The sequence below is a fragment of the Mixophyes fleayi genome, chromosome 1, assembly GCF_038048845.1.
Source record: "Mixophyes fleayi isolate aMixFle1 chromosome 1, aMixFle1.hap1, whole genome shotgun sequence".
NCBI lineage: Eukaryota > Metazoa > Chordata > Amphibia > Anura > Limnodynastidae > Mixophyes > Mixophyes fleayi.
This window is the reverse complement of record NC_134402.1, coordinates 272024618-272050480: the sequence shown is the minus strand read 5'-3', so window position 1 is coordinate 272050480 and position 25863 is coordinate 272024618. Positions and strand designations below refer to the sequence as shown.

Here is a 25863-nt window from a genome sequence, read left to right as displayed (position 1 = left end):
ACCCCATGCCATGCTGCTTGTCCCTCTTTTTTTAACCCCTCTGTGTCATGCTGCTATTGTCCCTCCTTTCTTTAACCCCTCTGTGTCATGCTGCTATTGTCCCTCCTTTCTTTAACCCCTCTGTGTCATGCTGCTTGTCCCTCTTTTTTTAACCCTTCTGTGTCATGCTGCTATTGTCCCTCCTTTCTTTAACCCCTCTGTGTCATGCTGCTATTGTCCCTCCTTTCTTTAACCCCTCTGTGCCATGCTGCTATTGTCCCTCTTTTTTTTAACCCCTCTGTGTCATGCTGCTTGTCCCTCTTTTTTTAACCCCTCTCTGTCATGCTGCTATTGTCCCTCTTTTTTAACCCCTCTGTGTCATGCTGCTATTGTCCCTCCTTTCTTTAGCCCCTCTGTGTCATGCTGCTATTGTCCCTCTTTTTTTAACCCCTCTGTGTCATACTGCTATTGTCCCTCATTACTTTAACCCCTCTGTGTCATGCTGCCCCCCCCCCGTTTTTTAACCCCCCCTGTTTTCCTCCCTTCACTTACCTTTACTTCACTCTTCCTTCTTGTCTTCTCTGCTGCTCTGTGCTCCATTGCTCCAGACTGACTGAATACTGGGTGTGACATGATGATGTCACACTCAACATTCAGTCAGTCTGGAGCAAAGGAGCACAGAGCAGCATAAAGGAGGGACGCCGGCGCCACAATCACGTGAGTATGGTTTTTTTTTTTTTAACTACCCTGCTCCCCCCACCAACGACCGAGCCCCCCTCACCGAAAAAAGATATAAGTATATTTAAGGTGTTACCAAACTCAAAACACACGGCATGTGGTTTATTTACATTTTGTCTATGTGCACTACAGGTTCCAGCGGGCCTTGGGTGCCAGGGCATGCTGGAACTTGTGGGTTCCCAAGTGCCAGCCATGAGTATGCTGGTGCTTATAGTATGCACAAACTGTTAATGGCAGCCTGGGCTTTCTCTGACCTGTAGTGCACCAAAGCAAAATAGAGTTTTTAACATTCAATAATGTAGGGTAAATTTTACTACCCCACACTGTGTGTGTGTGTGTGTGTTTGTGTGTGTGTGTATGTGTGTGTGTGTGTTGGGGGAGGGTATTTATTGATGTGATGGGGTTATGTATTATGGGGGTTAATTATTGGTGCAATAGGAGTGCTAATAATGTAGTTGTGAGTCATTACGAGAATTTGTTACATTTTTTATGTAATTTATTTAAAATTGGGGCTTTTTATGGGTCCTGGAATGTTTATTAGTTGTTCGACTTTTCAATTGGTGAACAGCATCTAGAACCTAGAGTGTTCACTCATTGCTAGGCTTTCCATATTTCATATACCTATCCCTTTCCAATCAGGGCCCAACATTTCAAGATTTATTCAAGCAGTAACCAAGCTTTAGATACCAGCAGGTAGTGTAAGTTGCAAGAACAGGTATGAGAGAGACTGTATGCCAACGGTCCCAATTGTGGTGTGAGTCATGACTTTCTTCCGACTATAGGGAAAGTCAGGAGCTATGTCCCTTCTTATGCCGCTCTGCTTGCAGGGTGAGCTACATGCTACATGCATAGTGGTGCGCATAGCGTTGCCGTTGTGTTTGAAGGGGCAGTGGTTAGTGGATGGTCTAACACTGTCAAAACAATAGCTGCTCCACTTGTTTGCTGGTCACTCCCATATAGTGCTGCAGAGATGCACCCACATTGGTGGACTGCCTCTTGTTGATATGACCCTGCCTATTGACAATTTTCCACACGGAACACATGAGGCCACTATATAAATTAATATTTTCCAGGATCCTTTATCTTTCCAATCCGCCCCTGCCTGCTCCATATAAGCAGCTACCAGGAGTTTCTGGCCTTTAGATTCAACTAGCAGGGCTGCAAGGAGAGTCGGTCCCTCATGGCTGGTTTCTTTTAACATGGCGGGTCTCAACTAGAGCCGGTGGGGAGCACTTTACCAGATGAGCGTTGTGGCGGAAGTCAGCCTATAAAGGGAAGGGTCGATTTGCCCTGGAACAAAATACAAGCCATTGGTATGGAACCCACAGAACACTTTTAGGAGGGTCCTTCAAAAGTGTCTCCAGTGATGGCTGATTCTTAGTGCTGCCAGGAATGACTATAATTGAGGAAGGTTAATATTGAGGATGAGGGGACAAGTTATAAAGGTACTTTGATAGTTGCAAAAATTAAGAGCATAGTGTGATCATTCATGAGAGAGTAAATAAACACTATGCTCTTAATTTTCTACCATAGGGTCCCCCGTGTCTTAAGTGTCCCAGGCACCCCAAAGGCTTTATCTGGTCCTGGGCACATTTGTTAAAATAGAAATCTATTGTATTCCCACATGTTTTGCACTTTGTAAATTACCATTGCTGGCATAGTTTAGCTAAACATGATTGGCCTGATTCATCAAGGAACGGAAAGTGAACAAAATGAGCGGTTTTTTTTTAAACAGATGGAAATTGCACTCATGTACACCCATATTCAAGTACAAGTGGCTCTTAAGAAACATGCCCATTTGAATATGGCTCTGGCTATATAGTGCTTGCTGTATGCAGACAGATACAACAGACTGCAGTATATGCACAATGTGCTATTTAAAGTCCAAGAAATCTGTTTTTATAATTTTGTTTACATAAAATACATTTAGCAGGGTGTTATTAATATGTACTGTATATAAATTTCATACACATGTTCTGGCATGCATACTCGTCTGTCCTCACAAATAATCGACACTTACATTTGCTGTGTAGCTGGTGCAGGTTATATGGCTAGAAATTGCATACCTGAGATGCCCAGAGCTTGGATCACGTGAATGTGTCCACGGTCGACCTTGACACGCCCTTACTATACATTGACTACATGCATACACCTCATCTCTAGGTTGCCGGAAGTGTCATTTGCATTCGAACTTGAATTGCATGAACTTGCGTTCACTGGCATAAAGTCTGTTTCTGAGCATGCGCAGAGTTTTTTCATGCAAGACACAGCACACGAGGCGTTCCTTGTTGAATCAGACTGTACTGTGAGGTTTTGTCATTGATCAGTTGAACACTTAAAAGTCAGAAGAAGTTTAATATCTGAACTATATGTTTCACACGTGAACTAAAAATGTGAACTAAATGAATGGAATTTATTGTGTTTTTATTCATTAGGTTTCACCGGAGTCTATTGAGGAAAATATCAAAGATGGAGTCATTTTCTCAAAGGTGCACATTTTAGCAACCAGGCCAGGACTGTTTACTTGTATGGCAGACAACAAGCACAGTGGTAGTTTTGGCACAGCAAAAGCTGCAGCAACAATCAGCATATCAGGTTTGTCCAAAAAAAGCTTTTTTTGCATAAAGTATGAAATCACACTAAAAAGCAAACGCTCCAAATACTTCCTGTCTAACGCAGACTGTCCTATTTGTTATTGCAATTGTGTTTTTATTTAATAACTAGAATACTGCAGTTGAAACAATATTATGTGACATGGTTGCATTGGTACGACAGAGAAATAAAAAAAGAAAAAAGCATGGGTTAGAGATAGAGAATAGTGATCGAGTGCAGCTTAGCATTGCAAATGGACGATATACAGTGATCTGCATAGTTATAGATGAAAGATAAGTGAATCCAGTTCTCAAATTTTCCTGAAGGCTTCTTGAATATTTAATAAAAAGTTTGACACATTTTCATTACTCAATATCCAGTTCAGGGTCTTCTATAATGCTAGTTTAGTTTTAGATTGCATGGTGTGTAGATATGGTGTGCAGACATGGCACAGCACTCAGTTCCAAGCCTGTATGGAAATGTTTTGACAGATCTGCAGGTGTAATATGATCAGAGCCGTAACTTATAATTCTAGCGCCTGGAGCGAGAAAGACAAATGTCACCCCCTTAGCCCTCAATTTTAACCAAATGAACCTAAAATATTCCTAAATTGTGCCCCCCTTCAGCGTTGCGCCCTGGGCGGTCGCCCCTGTCGCACAGCCCTAGTTAAGTCCCTGAATATGATAAACAGTAATATGATAGCACACTATAGTAGAAGCTAGCACTGTGCTCTAGCACCTATAGTGCATTATAGTGCCGCAGAGATAGCCACATAGAAATGCAGGTCTGCAAACCATCACTTTATTTCCTTGTAGACTTAGAGAAGGAGAGTGAAAATATAACATTAACTAGCATTAAAGGGTGGAAGGAGGGACAATTATGTGTGAAGAATGCCTTTAGTATGAGTGATTTGTAGATCTTTAGGCATAGATATATGTACCATAAAACATATCTCACCACATCCAAGGGAGAGGTACAATATATTAATGGTAAAGTGAAAAGTGACCTTTTGAAACCTTATATCCAAATTTTTGGAGATTTATAGAGTACCTTCAAGACAGATTTCTATCCAGTCGTCACATTCTAAAGTGTGGCACAGAGCTGGCTCACGGAAAAACATGCAGAAAAGTAGGATTGTCGTACAGCAAAGACCCCCCTCTCCCAAAGTGATTTGGACACAAACTCTTGAAATAATTGTAATAGAAATAATGTCAGTGGAATAGCATTTGCTTAAGATTAGGGAAGTGCTCTAAAGGTGACACAATTGTAAAAGCAAGGGTGGAAATAACGTCTTAAGAAAGAGGAGTATTACAGAGTATTGAGGTAAACCAAGATGACTGGGGAGAGCAGGACAAGACCTTTCATTTCAGCAATGATCTGCAGAAGAAGAGCAACAGGCTCTGATCACATGTTTGCTTGAAAAGAGACCCACATCCAATGTAGTATTGTTAGTTCAGCTAATTGAGTAGCATAGTAATATTTAGATACAGTGGTATATCAATAGAGTGGCGTTGTTAATGTAGTACCCCTTTTGCCACAGACAAAATAGTACATAGGGAATGCTTTATATTGATGGAGATATGGGCAAAGAACGGAATAAATGGGTTTATTTTTCTAGATCCATAATTGTTTTCACACTACGTCAAAAGTGTTTATTTTTCTTTATGCATGTATGGTATGTATGGTAAATAATGGAAAGAGGATTGGTTAAAAGCATAACAATAAAACAACAAAACAGAGAGACTTGCAGCAGGGTTTGAAATAAAACAGTATGTTCATGATACTAATCTTTTACTTTTTTAGGCAACAAAAAACTTTAAACTTAATTGTGTGCATATAAATGACACAGAGAAGGTCATTTAAAAATCACCAAATATGTGGGTGTACATTACTTTCTATTTATACAAATATACCGTCACCTTACATATAACACTGCAAATTAATTTTGAGAATGAGGGAATATCAGGTGTTTTAATGCTTTTATTATATTGTTTGAAAAACACCTAGAAATGGGCTGCCCTGTGTAAGGTGCCAAAATCTCCCTTTTGAAGACATAGGCTGGCACTTGGGGGTATATTTACTAAACTGCGGGTTTGAAAAAGTACATTCTACAAAATGACAGCTAGACTCTGACTGGTTGCTATAGGCAACATCTCCACTTTATCAATCCCACAGTTTAGTAAATATACCCTTTGGTTTCCACCGCCTTCATGTCCTTGTGCGAGGGATAAAATGCTCTATGGCTCCTGAGCATGGGAAATAAATTCACATTTTTAATCTTATCTCAATAATCACATCCCACACAATGATGCAGGTGGGTGCATGACTAGGAGCAGCCCATGTATTTGTGCTGTAGGCCACAGTTTTACACTTCCATAATTAAACACTTTATGCGAGTGTTTCGAGAAAGAGTTGCAGTTGCAGTCTCAGAACGGATAGCAACATTGATGAATGTTAATTATTCTTTTCTTCTTCCCCTCATGTTACTTTACTTTGACCGGATTACAACTGTTTCCTGTAGAATGGAAGTAAGATATTTTATTGTGTTAATATTTTAAACAAGTTTTATTTTATTTTTTCAAATTAATGAACACAAACTGAAACACTTGAATTATGTAATTGACAGTGTTGTTAGTATAATGCAATTTGCTAGCTCATAAAATCATCTTACACCAGTTGTACAGTATTATATAACATTTTCCATTACCTTGTTCTACAAACAGCAGAAATGAGGTTTCAGTGGGCCATTCATTGACAGCTATACTTTTATGCCTCCTCCTGCCCAATAAAATATGGTTAATCCCACGCTTAGTTGAAATGTACTTACTTTGTTAGGCCAAGGAATCATTTTATGATTTTTTTTTAGAAATGTTTGGCCAATGTATTGTACTCTGTAATATTGCACATTTGCTTGACAGTGATAGCTCTTGCATATTGCTAAGTGCTAATGGCAGATAAATAAAATTATCTACAAATGAATGATTTACAGAACATTTATAGAAAAAAGTAAATAAAGATGTTACAGATATATTGTCCTTTTAATATAATTTACAAATTAATATACCAGCCTTTACCTGGCACTATCTACAAAGCAACAAATCAGATGTTTGATTTAATTTAGCTAAAGCGCACTAAAACATAAGCTAAGTTTGAATTGGTTGCTATGGGTAACATTGCCTGATTGTTTTTGAACTCTATGTAAACGTGCCTGGCATATTGTTTTGAAAAAAACTAACATTGTAGCCCAGCTAGTGTAAAAAACTAATTGCAACTAGGTGCAGAACTAGGCATTTGTGGGCCCCATATCAACATTTTGTATTGCCCACATGTGCCCCCCAAACACATACACATGAAGCTTTGACAGCTACAGGGTCAGTAGCAGTTGCCCCTGCTACTATGGTAGTTACACCCTTGATTGCAGTGTAAAGTTACTAATCCACATACCATTGTTTAGAAAAGTTAAGACAAAACTTTTAGTCTCGTAAAAATCTTATTTAATTTATTTTAATGTGATCATTGAGAGCCAATGTACTGACAGCTGGCATACTGATTATGTCAGTGGCCATGCTCCTGTCAGTACAATGGGCTGTTCATACTTTCATTAATACTCATATATATATCCAGAGCTGCCCAGAAGGTGGCTAACTTCATCCTGGCACGTGAAAAGGAGACTATCAGGGGAACCATACAGTGGGTTTATATTTGGAATATTTTACTTATAATTGGTAAATAATAGCAATTGTATATTTTTATTAATTTGCTATTCTAATGCCAAGCCGACTCTCTATAACTCTGTTATCAGGCTTTACAAAGGAGATGCAGGCTACTGCAGCACCTATAGAGGGGATATATGTAATGCTATGCTCACAAAGGACATCTTGGTTTTCTTTAATACATCTAATACTGAACCAGAAGAGAGCCAGGAGATGGTCGCTCAAACAGCCTGGAGTGAACTGAAAACAGTGAGCCCCCTTTGTCGACCTGCGGCTGAAGCCCTCCTGTGCAACTACTTTTTCCGGGAGTGCAACCCAACAGGAGATGGCCCAGCTCCAAAGCCAATATGCAGGTACTACTGTATGGATGAGAAGAGGGTGTTAGTTGAAGTTATTTTTTAAACAGAAAGTATATTATTATTATGCTTTTATTTTTCACATTATTATTTTATTTTTATTTTATTATTATTTTCAGATACATTAATCTAACCATTTATACCACATGTTTATGATAGATGATCATACACCTAGAAAATATCCAAATAATTTCAGAGTGTCTACAAAAGGCCAGGCGGTTGACGCCAGGCCCAAATAACTTTATTGGCACATATATAAGACCCAGGCTGAACACAACTATTATTTTACTGTTTATATTATGTATAGTTATGTAAAATTACAGTGGTACAACGTAAACACCTGGCAAGATGCAAAAAAAGAGGAGATTTTGTTTTTGAACCTGAAGTGTTTACTTTACATGCTATTAAACAGAAAGTCACATGGGTTGCTGTTGAATTCAGCTGTAGGTCTGCTGTGCTCTACTACGCCAGACACTGCACCATACGTTCAATCCCTATGTTGATTATAATTTATCCAAAGAAAGCACAGGAAATTAAAAAAAATATAGAATTAATGTCACATGGTAATAATAAAGGCATTAATGATAAAACAGTGAGGGAATTTTTAATCCCATAAAATACATTTATTAGAAACTTGGTAATGTCTACTGAACATACAAATAAATGTTACAGTTGATCATGATTGCAAGATCATCTTATGGGATGTATACAAGACTGTCATCATTACTTATCGGGACTTAGGGCAGCACGGTGGCGTAGTGGTAGCACTTCTTCCTCACAGCGCTGGGGTCATGAGTTCAATTCCTGACCATGGCCTTATCTGTGTGGAGTTTGTATGTTCTCCCTGTGTTTGCGTGGGTTTCCTCCGGGTGCTCCGGTTTCCTCCCACACTCCAAAAACATACTAGTAGGTTAATTGGCTGCTATCAAAATTGACCCTAGTCTCTCCCTGTCTGTCTCCCTCCCTCTCTGTCTGTCTGTATGAGTCTGTCTGTCTGTGAGTGTGTGTCTATATTAGGGAATTTAGACTGTAAGCTCCAATGGGACAGGGACAGATGTGAATGAGTTCTCTGTACAGCGCTGCGGAATCAGTGGCGCTACATACATAAATGGTGATGATGATGACTTAGACTAGCACCAGAACTGGTTCAAGAGATACTGCAGAAAAACAAGTTTCTTTCGTGGCTATACAGCTTGATACGGCCGTGGCTGTGTGTGCGCAAGTTTTTCACGCCCATTTTTTACATTGAGTGCAGCTAAATGCCCCTTCCTCGCTCACTTGACTCCTCGAAGATGGAAGCTTTAGTAAGTGCTCCTTGCGCTCAATATCGCACAAACATTGTTGCACTCACGTCCGGGCCTCTCTGTTTCTCGCCCGTATCTGTCTGTTCTGAGCATGCGCAGAGTGATTCTGTGTACTATATGCTCAAAATCAATAAACACAATGCCCTAATGAATCAGGCCCAGTATGTATGTATGCACGAATGTATGTATGTATATGTATATATGTGTGTATATATATATATATATATATATATATATATATACTTTGTTTGGAATGTACAAACTATTGCATACATTATAATTATTAATTATATAAACTTGAATTTAGCTCTGTGAATTTATGTATTCCTTGAGTAAGGAAAGTAAATACAATAAATTGTTTTTACTTCTGATGAAGTCTTCCTAGACGTAACGCGTTGAGGCCCTACTACTTCTGTATATGCTAATCAGGTCATACTGCCACCCTGGCCATTTGATGTTATATACCCTGATACTCCTGTGCGGAGATCGTTGGTAATACCTTTAAAACCCTCCAGGGATCCATACCGGTACAAGTTGACCTACTGCCAAGTACAGATAAGCTTTTATTTATCTTGCAATATGTGAGTTTGCATATTATATGTTTGCTGAATAAATTCTTTGTACATAAATTACTACACTATATGGCTCCTTTATCTCTAATATTCTGGCTGATTGGAGTTTGAGAGCGGTGTTTTCATTGGGACGTCTGCCCGTGGTTAAGAAATATCGTATACTGCGGTCGCTGTTTTGCCCGTTCCTGATTTACTAGGCGGGGCCGATATTCCCTCTTGGAGACCCTGATACAGATAAGCTGGTTTTATATATTATCCTCTGGTACGCCTCCATCTATTGATTTGTATTATTATCTAGTGAACTGCATTACTCTATACACCTCCTGTATATTCCTGTCCCCTGATGACAATTGATTGGAGAGTTTGTAAGCTGTGTCACAGTGGCCCAGCAAACCCTGTATAAGTTGCACTTGAACTTCTCTATCCTACCTTGTTATCAGAGTGAAATTTCTGCACGCTCGTGTCTGATACGTTTGGTCACTCTGTCTTGCATTTGGATTAAGACTGGATTATTTATATTTATTGTTGGATATCAACCCAGAGATTTGAACTGCATCCATATGCTTATTTATATTGTACCCACTTTGTTCAGTATTATCTGTTAACATCACCATTGCGCCTTCTTTCTGTTGTACCTATGATATTTTATTTTCGGCCTTACCAGTCAGAGTTTTGAAGGAAGGCTGCCTCCTCACATGGAAGAGGTGTATATGTGGGATTGAATTCCATTACTTCACTTATATAATACTGTCTTGAGCGCCAGTGTTTATATCTTGTTTTCTACATATTTATATATATATATACTTTGTTTGGAATGTACAAACTATTACATACATTATAATTATTAATTCTATAAACTTGAATTTAGCTCTGTGAATTTATGTATTCTTTAAGTAAGGAAAGTAAGTACAATAAATTATTTTTGCTGAAGAGTTTTCTGAGACTTGCAGATGTAATGGTAAAGCTAAATCAAGTTTTGGAGCTACTTCTGCTCTAATTATGATATGCTACTAAACAGCATGTCAATATATGTCTGTCATGGTATAGGTTAAAGTAAGGATGAGCGGGCTCGGATTCCGCTAATCCGAGCCCACCCGAACAGTGCGGATCCGACTGTTCAGGTATTTCCGGCGCCAAAAAAATGAAACTGAGGCTCTGACGTCCAAGTCTCGCGTCGGATCTCGCGAGACTTGGATTGCATAAATTCCCCGCTAGCGGCCGCCATTTTCATTTGGGCTGTGATCAGGGTAGAGGGAGGTTGTAGGGTAGTGGTGCTCCTGCGTGATCAGTCCAGTTGTGCTTTATGCTTGTGTCCAGTGCTCTATCCTTGCTGAGTCCAGTGGTGCTTTATGCTTGTGTCCAGTGCTCTGTCCTTGCTGAGTCCAGTGGTCCTGTTTACCTGTGCTCTGTCCTGCTGAGTCCAGTGGTGCTTTGGCCAGTGTCTGTCCTGCTGAGTCCAGTGGTGCTTTAGTCCTGTGCATTTTTGTGCTAAGTCCATAGTAATTGTCTAATTATTAAAAACTCCAAAAAAAAAAAAAATTATACAAAAAAAATATTAAAAAAGTATAAAAAAATTCTAGAGCAATATATTATTGCAGTCCTGAAATATTAGTACTGCAATACCTACGTTCACTGTTTCTGCGGTCCAAAAAATAGGAACTGCAATCTATATTACAACGTTCACTGTTTCTGCAGTCCAAAAAAATAGGAACTGCAATCTATATTACTACGTTCACTGTTTAAGCAGTCCAAAATATATAGGAACTGCAATCTATATTACTACGTTCACTGTTTCTGCAGTCCCAAAAAATAGGAACTGCAATCTATATTACTACGTTCACTGTTTCTGCAGTCCCAAAAAATAGGAACTGCAATCAATATTACTACGTTCACTGTTTAAGCAGTCCAAAAAATAGGAACTGCAATCTATATTACTACGTTCACTGTTTAAGCAGTCCAAAAAATAGAAACTGCAATCTATATTACTACGTTCACTGTTTAAGCAGTCCAAAAAAAAGGAACTGCAATCAATAATACTACGTTCACTGTTTCTGAAGTCCAAAAAAATAGGAACTGTAATCTACATTACTACGTTCACTGTTTCAGCAGTCCCAAAGTGTGTGTGGTTTAGGGGTACGCTCTCTTGTGCTGCATATAATGGAGAACAAAAATTTGGAGAATAAAGTAGGGAAAGATCAAGACCCACTTCCTCCTAATGCTGAAGCTGCTGCCATTATTCATGACATAGAGGATGAAATGTCATCAATGTCGTCTGCCAAGGGCGATGCCCATTCTCCTAGTAGAGGGCATGTAAAATCCAAAAAGCCAAAGTTCACTACAATTAGTAAAAAAAGAAAATTCAAATCATCAGAGGAGAAACGTAAACTTGCCAATATGCCATTTACGACATGGAGTGGCAAGGAACGGCTTAGGCCCTGGCCCGTGTTCATGACTAGTGGTTCAGCTTCACCCAAGGATCTAAGCCCTCCTCCTCCCCACCCCTCTAAAAAATTTAAGAGACTTAAGCTGTCATCAACAACACAGCAAACAACTCTGCCTTCTAGAGAGATGTCATCACAAATCCCCAAGGCGAGTCCAAGGGTGTTGGTGGTTGCGAAGCTTGACCTTCCCATCACTGTACGGGAAGAGGTGGCTCTTTCCACCATTTGCAGCACGCCCTCTGCATATGCTGGAAGGATCACCCACAGTCAGTTACAGATTTGGCTAATGAAGGTGTGAATGTTGTACACCGGGAGGAGGATATTGATGTAGCTGGTGCTGAGAAGGAACTTGACGAGGAGGATGCTGATGTAGTTATCATAAATAAGCCACCAGGGGGGGAAACAGTTGCTGTCCATGGGATGAAAAAGCCCATCGTCATGCCTGGTCAGAAGACCAAAAAATCCACCTCTTCTGTCTGGAGTTATTTTTATCCCAATCCGGACAACAAATGTATGGCCATATGTAGCTTATGTAAAGCTCAAATAAGCAGGGGTAAGGATCTTGGCCACCTAGGGACATCCTCCCTTATACGTCACCTGAAGAACCTTCATAATTCAGTGTTTAGTTCAGGAACTGTGGCTAGGACCGTCAGCAGTCCCGGGACACCTAAATCCCTTGGTCCTGTTGGATACACACCACCAACACCCTCCTCGTCAACTTCCTCCACGATCTCCATCAGATTTAGTCCTGCAGGCCATGTCACCAGCCAGACTGAGTCCTCTTTAATACGGGATTCATCCGAGGAATCCTGCAGCGGTACGCCTACTACTGTTGCTGATGCTGTTGCTGCTGGTAGTCGGTCATCTTCCCACAGGGGAAGTCGCAAGAACGCTACGACTTTCACCAAACAGTTGACCGTCCAACAGTCGTTTGCCATGACCACAAAGTACGACAGTAGTCACCCTATTGCAAAGCGGATAACTGTGGCTGTAACAGCTATGTTGTTGTTAGACGTGCGTCCGGTGTCCGCCATCAGTGGAGTGGGATTTAGATGGTTGATGGAGGTATTGTGTCCCCGGTACCAAATCCACTTCACTAGGCAGGCGATACCCGGGATGTACAGAGAAGTACGAAAAAGTGTCCTCAGTGCTCTGAAAAATGCAGTTGTACCCACTGTCCACCTAACCACCGACATGTGGACAAGTGGTTCAGGGCAAACGAAGGACTACATGACTGTGACAGCCCACTGGGTAGATGCATCGCCTTCCGCAGCAACAGCAGCAGCTGCATCAGTAGCAGCATCTCCACAACGGCTGCTCGTGCCAAGGCAGGCAATGTTGTGTATCACCGGTTTTAATAAGAGGCACAACGCTGACAACCTCTTAGAGAAACTGAGGGAAATAATCTCGCAGTGGCTTACCCCACCTAGACTCTCCTGGGGATTTGTGGTGTCAGACAACGCCAGTAACATTGTGCGGGCATTACATATGGGCAATTTCCAGCACGTCCCATGTTTTGCCCACACCATTAATTTGGTGGTGCAGCATTACCTGAAGAGTGACAGGGGTGTGCAGGAGATGCTTGCGGTGGCCCGCAAAATTGCTGGACACTTTCGGCATTCTGCCAGTGCCTACCGCAGACTCGAGCAACATCAAAAAACCATGAACCTGCCCTTCCATCACCTCAAACAAGAGGTTGTGACGCGCTGGAACTCCACCCTCTACATGCTGCAGAGGATGGAGGAGCAGCAAAAGGCCATTCAAGCCTACACAGCCACCTACGACATAGGAAAAGGAGTGGGGATGCGCCTTAGTCAAGCGCATTGGAGACTGATTTCCGTGTTGTGCAAGGTTCTCCAGCCATTTGAACTTGCCACACGAGAAGTCAGTTCCGACACTGCCAGCTTGAGTCAGGTGATTCCCCTGATCTGGCTGTTGCAGAAGCAGCTGGAGAAAGTGAGGGAGGAGCTGGTAAAGCATTGCGATTCCACCAAGCATGTAGCTCTTGTGGATGAAGCCCTTCGTACGCTTTGCCAGGATCTGAGGGTGGTCACTCTTTTAAAGTCAGAGGAATACATTCTGGCCACCGTGCTGGATCATCGGTTTAAAGCGTATGTTGTGTCTCTGTTTCCGGCGGACACAAGTCTACAAAGGTGCAAAGACCTGCTGGTCAGGAGATTGTCCTCTGAAGAGGACCGTGACATGCCAACAGCTCCTCCATTTTCTTCAACACCTGTGGCTGCGAGGAAAAAGCTCAGTTTTCCTTAAAGACCTGCTGGCGGGGATGCTGAGAACATCTGGTCCGGACTGAAGGACCTGCCAACCATTGCAGACATGTCTACTGTCGCTGCATTGGATGCTGTCACAATTGAAAAAATGGTGGAGGATTACTTTGCTGACGCCATCCAAGTAGACATGTCAGACAGTCCATATTCTTACTGGCAGGAAAAAAAGCCAGTTTGGAAGCCCCTGTACAAACTGGCTCTATTTTACCTGAGTTTTCCCCCCTCCAGTGTGTACTCGGAAAGAATTTTTAGTGCAGCGGGGAACCTGGTCAGTGAGCGGCGAAGGAGGTTGCTTCCGCAAAACGTTGAAAAAATGATGTTCATAAAAATGAATTATCAATTCCTCAATCAAGAACAGCACTGCCCTCCAGAGACTACAGAGGGACCTGTGGTTGTGGAGTCCAGCCGGCGCGAATTGATAATGTGTGAGGATGAGGAAGTACACACTGAAGGGGGCGAGGAATCAGAGGATGAGGATGAGGACGACATCTTGCCTCAGTAGAGTAGGCCCTGTCGCTAAAATGATTGGTTTGTTAAAGTGTGCATGTCCTATTCCAACAACATAAGGGTGGGTGGGAGGGCCCAAGGACAATTCCATCTTGCACCTCTTTTTTTTCTTTGCCAGCTCATTTTGTGGGGGTCCAAACAAGCCAATAATTTCAGCCACAGTTTTGTAGGCCCTGTCGCTGAAATGATTGGTTTGTTAAAGTGTGCATGTCCTATTTCAACAACATCAGGGTGGGTGGGAGGGCCCAAGGACAATTCCAACTTGCTACTCTTTTTTTGGCATTATGTGACCGTCCAACAGTCGTTTGCCATGAGCACGAAGTACGACAGTAGTCATCCTACGGCAAAGCGGATAACTGTGGCCTTAACAGCTATGTTGGTGTTAGACGTGCATCCGGTGTCCGCCATCTGTGCAGTGGAATTTAGACAGTTAAAGGAGGTATTGTGGCCCCGGTACGAAATTGGGTACCGGGGCCACTCCACTACGCAGTCCAGAAATCTTAGTTTCAGATATTAAACTACGTTCACTGTTCCTGCTACATCAAAAAAGCATGAACATGCCCTGCCATCAACAATAACAAGAGGTAGTGACGCGCTTGAACTCCACCCTCTATATGTTGCAGAGGATGGAGGAGCAGCCATCTGTGCAGTGGAATTTAGACAAGTTGAAGGAAGTATTGTGGTCCCGGTACCAAATTGGGTACCGGTACCAAATTGGGTATCGGGGCCACTCCACTACGCAGTCCAGAAATCTTTGTATCAGATATTAAACTACGTTCACTGTTCCTGCAGTGCAGAAATATTAGTATCAGATATTAAATTAAGTTCACTGTTCCAGCTACATCAAAAAAGCATGAACATGCCCCGCCATCAACAAAAACAAGAGGTAGTGAGGCCCTTGAACTCCACCCTCTATATGCTGCAGAGGATGGAGGAGCAGAAAAAGGCCATTCAAGCCTACACAGCCACCTACGATGGGCCACATGTTTGTGCCGCCGACTTGTGTCGCTTTGCTTAGACATCCAGCTACCTCGGTACAACCTTTTGGACTAAAAACAATATTGTGAGGTGTGAGGTGCTCACAATAGACTGGAAATTAGTGGAAATGAATATTATTGAGGTTAATAATAGTGTAGGAGTGAAAAAAAACCCCCGAAATATGGATTTTAGCACTTTTTATGCTTTTTTTAAAAAAAATCAGAACCCAAAACCCAAAATCAGAACCAAAACCTTTCGTGGGGTGTTTTGGCAAAACAAATCAGATCCCAAAACCTCAAGCTAATCAGAACCCAAAACCCAAAACCCCAAAAGTGCCCGGTGCACACCCTTAGGTTAAAGTGATATCTGCATATCAATAGCTTAATGGTGTCTTTACAGTACAAAGAAATGAGGATTAAGGGACCAATTTGGATAATTTGACAATGGTAGGGGAATTAATGAGCTTAACCAAAGAATATTTAGTTAATTTGATATACACAGGACAACTAAAAGAGAACTTATATTGTCACGTGCGCATTTTCCACACTGTAGAGCATGAAGTGATATTTGGGAGATTAAGTGATATCAACAAACAGAAATGTTGTGGACAAAATTACATGAATTATATTGATCACCAAGGTTACTGGAGATGGTGATAAAGTAATGAACTGATCGACCGTCTAAACATATTGGTGTAGATTTATCAAATGTTCTAAAAGGGAAAAGTGGAGGTGTTACCCATAGCAACCAATCATGTTCTAGCAATCATTTATCTAGTACATTCTAGAAAATTATAGGAATAACCTGGTTGCTATGGTTGCTATGGACAATACCTCCACTTTTTAGAAGGTTTAATAAATCTACCCCATTGGGATTGTGCATCTCTAATTTAGTATATCCTGCATCTAATATCTGATTTTCTTGCACTGCACATATTTATAATTGACTTGTTAATAATATGCCAAAACAGATCACAAGAGGAAACATGTTGTTTATGCATAGAGAAATTAAGTATAGGATGTGTTTGTTTTTCATAGAAATAATCTCGTATGTCTAGGCTCTTCCTGACTTCTTCGAAGGATCTCTTATATCTTACTTTTTCTGCATTGAATTTATATAGTGCCAGTGATGTCACCGTTAAAAGCAATTTACTGGCAAAACCATGGTTTGCTGTCATATGCAGTTCTATCCCACTCTTCCCTGCAAAAAAGTTGCAGGTCCATCAAATTGCGAGGGGATCACCTGTGCACTGCCCTCTTTGGGTCATTCCACAGGTCATTCCACAGGTTTTGTGGATTGAGGTATAGGCTCTGACTGGGCCATTTGAAGGCTTTTTCTTTTCTGAACCCATTCTTTGGTTGATTTGGTGTGTGCTGTGGATCGTTATCCTGTTGGAAAGTGAAATTCCTGTACATTTTCTGCTTTCTAACAAAACAGGTTTTGTGCCATATCTTATAGCTTGATATTTGGAGCCATCCTGACCCCACTACTCCTTTAATATTTCTGTAGGTTACTTGGCAGCCTTCCTGATGAGTTTTCTCCTTGTCCTTTCATTAACTTTGGTCCTGATATTGGCAATGCCCCACCTGTTCCACATTTTATTCACTTAATGATTATAGTCTTTTTTAGAGATTAATCACAATCACTTTCATTGCTGTCAGGTGTATGCTAATTACCTTTGAAGGCACGTTTGAAGGTGATTGGTTAACTTTGAACACAGCTACAGCTTACATTATGAAATGGTGTGTACACTTAAAAAAACAGAATATTGTAGGTTTCGGATTTTACATATTTTCTCTAAAAATTGTCAATTTGTTTCTTACTTGAATTTTGCTGGTTGCCAGGTCACATTAATGGTGGAAAAGAGTCTGAGATTATGTATCTTGAGTTTAGACTGTACATCAGACACCTGCAATTTCAATAAGGCTGTGCAGACTTTTATATCCACTGTAGGTGTAATATAACAGTGTTAATAGAATACCAGATGTTTACTAAAGTATATTTTTTTAAACTTATGCATAAAAGGACAGGTGAAGCATATCAGAATTATTCTAATTACCAAACATCAGAATCCTACTACTTGATGTAAACAACAGGTGATTGGTATTCTATGCCATACATTTAAAAATAGAAACATTTTAAAGATGTTACTATATACTCACTAACTCAATACTATACCTATGACACCTCATTCTTTATTCACATCAAACTATCCTTAGTGGTACACCTTCTCCAGTCCTTTTCCCATTAACTATATAATAATAAGATAATTTAGTAATAACATCAACCCTTTCATAATAGCCACACTAAAGTTACTGTATCAAAATATAAATTTGTGTGTGTGTGTGAATATGTGTATCATCCACAACATTAAAACCACTGATAAGTGAAATGGAAAACATTGATTACTTTGATACAATGGCACATGTCAAGGATAAAATATTAGGTAGCCAGTGAACAATCAGTTCTTGAAGTTGATGTGTTAGAAGCAGGAAAAATGGGTAAGCGTAAGGATCTGAGCGGCTTTTACAAGGGTCAAATTGTGATGGCTAGACAACTGGGTCAGAGCACCTCCGAGAAGACAGGACTTATGGGGTGTTCCCAGTATGCTGTGGTTAGTACCTACAAATGTGGGTCCAAGGAAGGACAACCGGTGAACTGGTGACAGGGTTATAGGTGCCCAATGCTCATTGATGCACATGGTGAGTGAAGGCTAGACCGTCTGGTTGAATTCCATAGAAGAACTACTGTAGCACATATCGCGAAAAATGTAATGCTCCAAATTACCCAGATCTCAATCCCATCTATCATCAGTATGATGTGCTGGAAAAACAAGTCAGACCCTTGGAGGCCCCACCTAGCAACTTACAGGACTTAAAGGATCTGCTGCTAATGTCTTGGTGCCAGATACCACAGGACACCTTCAGAGGTCTGGTGGAGTCCATGCCTTGATGGGTCAGAGCTGTTTTGGAGGCACGAGGAATCCTTCACAGCCGTTCACAGCTTGAAGCCTTACACAAGGATGATGGCTTGTTGAATCTTATATAACAAATACCATTCAGTTTCCAAAATGCAACTTAAAATCAATAACAGTAGTGATCAACCATGTATTCCTCAAAAGCATGATGATGGGCAGGCTATATGTCAAATAAAGCATTCTGTCACCCAGAGGAGTTGAAGAAATGATTATAAGCTCAATGTAAACAGTGTCACAGACCACAAACCCTGGAGGTGGGGTAAGGTGTAAAGGTGTCTTTAAAAAGCTGAGACCAGTTACAAGAAATTGCCAATCTTTTGGGAAATCAGTCACCATTGTTAAGCTGTCCATCTTCAAGCCAATGTCCCTCGGCACAGATTATACCAGCTTGTCTGTAAGTTATATTCTGAATTTTACCCCTTTATTTTACCTGTTTTGAAACTTTTTATTTGTATGTCAATTGTTTATTGTTTTTTATATAACATGTAGGCTCTATTTTTTTTTGCATATTACATCTATAATTTAATTAGTGATGTCCTTATTGCTCTAAACACATTCACTGCCTGTCTAGAATAAATAGATTGCTTGACCATGCTAAACCTTACATTGCTGAGGTGTGAATTGTGAATACATTTGTATATCAAGCCAAATGTTTGCCTGCATGTACATTTGTGTCATAGAGCCTTGAGGGGTTAAGGGTTAACCCTTTGATTGCTTGTGTGTGCCTTGCTAACTGTGTGTAACAAGGAATGCTTATTGTGTCACAGTGGGAGGCAGTATATTGGGGTCCTATTGCCCTTATTCAATAGGTGGTGGCAAACCAAAGTGGGTGTGGTTGTGTGTGCGCTGTTCAGGGGTGATTCATCTGTAACCTGTATGATAGATGTGAGGAAGATTGAGTGCTGGAATCGTGTGTAACCTCATACAGTAAACACTTCCAAGTCACAAGTGCGGGTTGTGACTGGTAAAGGCAGTTAGGAGAGGTTTCCTGACAAAATAGAGGTGATATATTATTTGACTGTGTAAATATATGAGAAGATATTAAATATTTGAAATTCTAACATTAGTGTATAACAGAATGATAGAATGCTATTTATTACAAATAATTTTTTGCACTTAACTCAGTCAACAACAAAGACATCTGAATAATCAAATAAAAGGCTGTTACATTGATCTTGTTGAACATAATTGTCTCTCCGTAACATTAAATGTTAACTTGTTGACAACAAAATTAAAGAATAATATAAAATGTTAGCGATATAATGGTAGCCTGCCAAGTAGTATTGTTACAAAGAGAGAAGAGAGTGGGTTTGTGAGCTGTAACTATTATTTTATTCCAATGTTTATAAACATTGGCTAAAATATTTAGCTCAGAAATAGATTGAAAACAACTGTTAGCCCCCATAGAGACGGAGGTTCATTTGTATAGTGTAGTGCACTGTTGTAAAGCCTATTAAATGTCCTTTTGACTTGTGATAGTTCACAAGTAATTTCATTGAATGGACCTGTGCACACCTGTACACACACAACCAGAGGTCACTTCAATTTGTGTCTATATTAGGGAATTTAGACTGTAAGCTACAATGGGGCAGGGACTGATGTGAATGAGTTCTCTGTACAGCGCTGCGGAATTAGTGGCGCTATATAAATAAATGATGATGATGATGATTTGCTTTGCCGCATGTCAATTTTGACGTTGCTTGCAGGCAGCGTACATAAGAATTCTATAGGAACGTTCATTAAGCACACTGTTTTCCAGGGTAACTTTGAGATGCATAAATTACAGCGTTTTTAAGACTCTGTTAAGTTTTTGTCTATGCTTTTAACTTGTTTTTCAGACGCTATTTTTTCAGATAATTTCTGGCAAAATAATAAGCAACATTAAACTGTAAATCACTTTATTATTATTAATATGGGAAAGAAAAGCAACACATTACTTGGTAATATAGCATAAAGTTGAGGAAAACAAAACTCCAAATGCAGCATACAGTCTTAATTGACTATGAAACTTGCATCAAGTTAGCAGACCGATATAACTGCCATTAAAATATTTTCAATGCTAAAGTTGCAGTGAACCATTTCACAATCTCCCTCTGAAAATCATGTCTTTTCATCAGTTCTGGAACTCCTCCTTATGTCATTAAAACAGCTATTTAAATTATCATGCATAGCCAAAACAAGAAGCCTTAGAATTAATGTGATGGTGAGTACATTTATATTTTAGTGTTGACAGCTGCTGTTTGACCTTTATGAAATTAGGTGTTGATGTCAGTCAATTGTACAATGGGCTGGTTTCCATGAGCCATGCATCTCCTTGGTAGATGGGACCCAAGTGGTTTACATAGCAAAATCATTTAATTTAGGCTTGCACAGTTTTGTTTAAATTATTTTATTATTTGCAAAGGCACTGATGGAACCAGAGCGGGTTTGAATCTGACCTATTTTGTCATTCATTTTTTTCTGATTAAATCACAGTTCCATTGGGGGTTATTTGCTAACAAAGGGCATATGGCCAGTAACCCACAGAAATTCTTTGACACTTAGCCTTATCTTTGGCCTAGTGCACGTTAGCAAAAATTCAAGCAACTGCTTGATAGTTTTTGCACATTTGAAATGTGTTAGGAAAATTTGTTTAAATTTTTCACTTTGTTTAAATGAATCACTCTTGGCCTCTATAGGCTAAAATATATGCCTTCCTTCAACTAGCATTTTATATATATATATATATATATATATATATATATATATATATATATATATATCAATCATTTCAGTACCTTTGATTTGCAAGCATACTTAAATTTCTATTTTGACCTCCTATACAACCTATTGTACAATATTTTTGGAGAATTATGTAAGTGTGCAAGCTTCATATCCCACACACAGTGGCAAGGGTATGACGCCGCTATGGGAAATGAAAGTGAGAGGTGCAGCAGGCAATGATGATGCATTTTCCCAAAGCCCCTAGGCTGCTTTTCTTAGCATGCGCAGGGTCCTTGGGAAGGGGGGGGCGTCATTATTGGCTCCTCTCTACAGAACAAGCTTTCCTGGGGGATGTATTGCCAGGAGCTCTGTTTAAAAAAGACCAAAATAGAAGCCAAGTGGTCTAGTAGGCAACTAAATTAATGTATTTCTGGACTAGCAACCAATGAGCTAAATTCACAGGTAACTTATGCCTAAGTCAATTTAATTGAGGACTATAATCCCTTATTTTTTATTATCCTTTATATAGCTGCAACTAGTGACATAACAACAACTGTGCATCTCATGCAATTTCCATGGGGCCCAACAGTGAGGGGGGGTCCATCGATGCTGGTCCATGCTCCCCCCTCTGCTCTTCTGGACATGCAAGTGGGCCTACGCATGCGCAGTAAATCCGTATTTGGACTTTCATTTCCAGCACTTTCTGCAGTGCCAGGAATTTCTCATCACAGTTAGTGAAGGGAACAAGTATTAATCAAGCTAATAGGATGGATACAATTAACAGCTCTTGTCTGTCTGAATGCATTTACAATTTATCTAACCTTAAGTGCTTGGACATATTAAAATCTGCATCCACATTAATGAATTGTGGGAATCGTACAGCCAATCAAAAAAGATGAATGTGTTAATACTCAATCAAAAAGCTTTAACAATAATGTGACATTGGAGTTCTCCTTTCATAGACCCTTCAATTTGATCTCACTAAACCCTACATACAAATGCTTTTTTTAACGATAGAGATGTGTCAAAGGGTGAATAGTTTAGGTGGAAAATAATTAGTTGGTAATCAATCAACGAAATTGATTACTTGCCAGCAATACAATAGCAGGGTTTTGGTTTGAAGTACAGCTGCAACAGGGTCCCTTTAATAAGTAGAATTGTAACACTTTTTCTCAATTAAGAGCATGTTTTGTGCTAGATAAATCTTGGCTTTACAGCCTTACTTTGCTGGGACAGCACATTCGGATGCAGATACAAATTTATCACAAAATTGTGTGTGTGTACATATATATATATATATATATATATATATATATATATATAGTTAGCATTGCGAACACTCACTCACTGAATCCTTTACTTGGAATTAGGAAAGTCACCTGCCGTTGGATTTTTCCGTTGCTTACCAAATAAGCTGGCACAGTACACCATGTATATTAATAATATAAGCAAATCTTTATGTCAGCTTATTCTTGTTGTCAGTATGATGAGCCTCGTTTGCTGCTGTCACTCTAGTCACTTTTCCAGCATGTGATAAATGTGAACCTTGGGTGTGAATAATGTATGAGTGCAGTTTGTTCTGCACAAGATTAACAAGTTGTAGTTGCTTCCTAAACTTTATCACCCCGTCAATGAAACGGAAACAGTCTTGATAAGTCTTACACATTGGTTTTTAGAGTGCTTTTTGAAATTCAGATTTAGTTGCAGTCATCCTACATTAATTAACTTTAAGGCTTATAACCATTGGAGTGATTGTGGATCCACAAACTGGGAATCAATCCTGGATCCCTGTGGAATCAAACCATATGTCAGACTAATTAAAAGAAATAGTCCGCAGTCATAATTGTCAATAATTGAGCACATTTCCAAAGAAACAATACATTTTCAGGAACATGTTGTGCGGAGACAACTATACACACTAAGGACCTCATTTAGAGTTGGACGCAAAGTCCGTTTAAGAAGTGTAGGAGTGGGAGTGTGCCGCAGCTTGGTAGGGTATTACGAGTGACAAGCAACCCCAATTGCGTCCCACTCTTAATACCCTATTGAGCTACGAGCAGTTCCTGCAGCTAGAAAAACCCTTGCGCCACCTAATTCCTGCCGCACAGCTTTAGCCCTGCTTTGACGTGTGTTGCGTCTGCGCCTCACTGCGACTAGGATGTATTTACATGGTCACGCCTTCACAATTCCTCGTTCCTCTTATTCTCTCATAGTGAGTCGCAAGCTGTCGCAAGTGTTAATTGCGTCCAAGATGCAGGCGGAATTGGTGCTTTCTGCACACGCGTGATAATGTTTTTTTGTTGGATGCACCTAAAATGGACTTTGCGTCCAACTCTAAATGAGGTTCTAAGTACGAAGGCTTTCATGTGGTCATACAGTCAAACTGCAACATTACTGAAATTGCTGTGTTGCTTTCATAGATATGTTCAGAAGGACAATATTTAATCTGCTTTGTATATAGAGGTACAAACTAATTCACCTAGGGCACTGGTTATTCATTAGAAGAACAAATAACATTTCAACTTTGACTTAGCTAATAGCAGGGGTTGTCAAATAATTTGTATTGCACTAGAGTCTTAGAGGTATATTTACTAAACTGCGGGTTTAAAAAAGTGGAGATGTTGCCTATAGCAACCAATTTTTGATTTTTAAGCTAAAAGAGTGGTACAAAACATTTGATGGGTCACATAAAATGAGAACATTATTATATATTGGGACACATAGACAATATACATATTCTGACACTGGCACCTTCAAGACGATGCATACATATTATTCATACATATCCTTCTGGTGTATTTGTCAGGATGGTAGACAATTTACACATAAAAAACAATTTCTCCTTGTCAACACCTGGCACTGACCTAACACAGACCACCTGTCTATTAGATCAGCCAGCTTGTCCAGCATGGATCACCCCACCCACAGAAAACACAAGCCTTAGGAATCCCGATCTCCTTCTCCAGCTCTAGCCTGATTGACAGATGGAAAACCCATGTCTCATCTTCCTCCTCTGAGTCTGACACCACCCATCTCCCCTAGATAAAGGGGATAAGAACAGGTGCTCTGTTTGGCGAAACATCATTACAGCCACACCTTGGGGCCTGCTATGTTTGCAATTAACTATATACATTGTAGTCTACTGCCACAACCATTGCATATAGTGCTGTGGTATTACTTCAGACTGCTTCCCTCATTAGAACTTTTTGAAAAAACATACAACCAGAAACCTGCTGCCGGGATTCAGATATAAGGTATTTCGTCACAATAATAAAACAAAAACACAGACAGTTTTCTGTTTGAATATATCATTTCTTAAGTTGGAATTATCCTGTAAGCAGTCTATCAGACTTATATTTTAATCTACATGATGAATTACTTCCCAAATGTATATCAATACACATTCCAGACATTCTTTCACATTGACAGCAAGCCATTATCTAGGGATCCTTGGTCTTTTTACTGACCAAATCTATGTGTCGTGTTGCTGGTTGCTCACAGGAGAGAGCTATTAGCGTGGAGTTCTAAGGACAGGTCATGAGGGACAAGCCTGATGTCCATGGTTTGGAGACGGTAGAAATGTGAGGGATGAAACCAAAGTCGATAGGTTGGAGAATGATGAAACATGAGTGACAAAGCCTAAGTCAAGCAAACTAAACATGACTTGAAGCATCTGCAGAGAAACAAAATTCCAGATTTGCTTGTGCACAGATAGATAGGACTGAGGGCCATATAAAGGTTGCATACAGGTGAGGTCTCTTAGATCTTTAACAAAGTGCTGGTTATAATAAGTGAAAAACAATGTGCAGTGTAACCTGTCATCTGTAGCTGGTATAGCGGCAGATCCTCACAATAATTTTTGAAAGCTTCAATGATGTTTTAGTTTATTTGGTGCAACTAATGTAGATTTAAGTGTTTTATATCTTCAGAAGTACAGTTTGTAGAAATAAAGAGAGACTAAGTCTGCCATATATTTTCAATTATCTGTAGTCTTGTAATAAATTAACCTAAAACAAGATATAGTTCCCAATATTAAATACAGAGAATTTAATAATAACATACAAAAAGTCTTCTTTTGTTATTTTTAAACAACATTCACTGTGTTTTAAAAACTATGCATATTTTACATTTAGTAAAATTATTTAGTAACTTGTTGTGCTTTATTTAACTTTAACACTTTAACAGCTTTAACTACACATTTCCTGTATCTGTTGAGTTATTGGTTTGGGGGTATTTTGGTCTATTCTCCTTTACAGACATTCCTCAAAACATTCCTATTTTGTGGATACCTTGCTTCAGATCACTTCAGGTCATCCCGTATTCATCTGGGCGAAGGTCAGGACTTTGACTCACCCAGTCTAAAACATGACATTTCTTATGCTTAAACCTTTAAGGTTGTGTTTAGGATTCTGCTAAGCTGCAGCTCATAGATGGATACTATGATATACTGGTGTAGAGTTTACAAATTGTATTTTACCTTTAATGATTGACAATATCCTGGTTCCTCAGGCTGGAGAGATGCCCTAAAAAATGATTCTGCCATACTTCATGATTTGGATGAAGTTATTTTATCACAATGCAGTATTTCATTTTCTCAAATGCTGTATACATTTCTCATTTATACACATTTCTCATTTATGGCTTAAAAGTTTTGTCTCATCTCGACATTGTCCTATTTAGAAAGCATTGGTTTACACCAGAGCCGTAACTAGACATTC

General features: G+C 39.8%; 1 protein-coding gene across 2 annotated transcripts in view; it reads left to right on the top strand.

Moving 5' to 3' along the window:
• MUSK (muscle associated receptor tyrosine kinase) overlaps window positions 1–25863 on the top strand; it is a 121575-nt gene that overhangs the window by 62955 nt on the left and 32757 nt on the right. The window contains exons 7-9 of one of the 2 annotated variants that reach the window (XM_075210899.1): window positions 3153–3312; window positions 5831–5837; window positions 7112–7375. In XM_075210899.1, coding sequence (XP_075067000.1) covers window positions 3153–3312; window positions 5831–5837; window positions 7112–7375 — 431 coding nt within the window. Of the gene's footprint in view, window positions 1–3152; window positions 3313–5830; window positions 5838–6924; window positions 7000–7111; window positions 7376–25863 lie in introns of those variants that run through there. The other variant, XM_075210898.1, reaches the window with a different exon arrangement.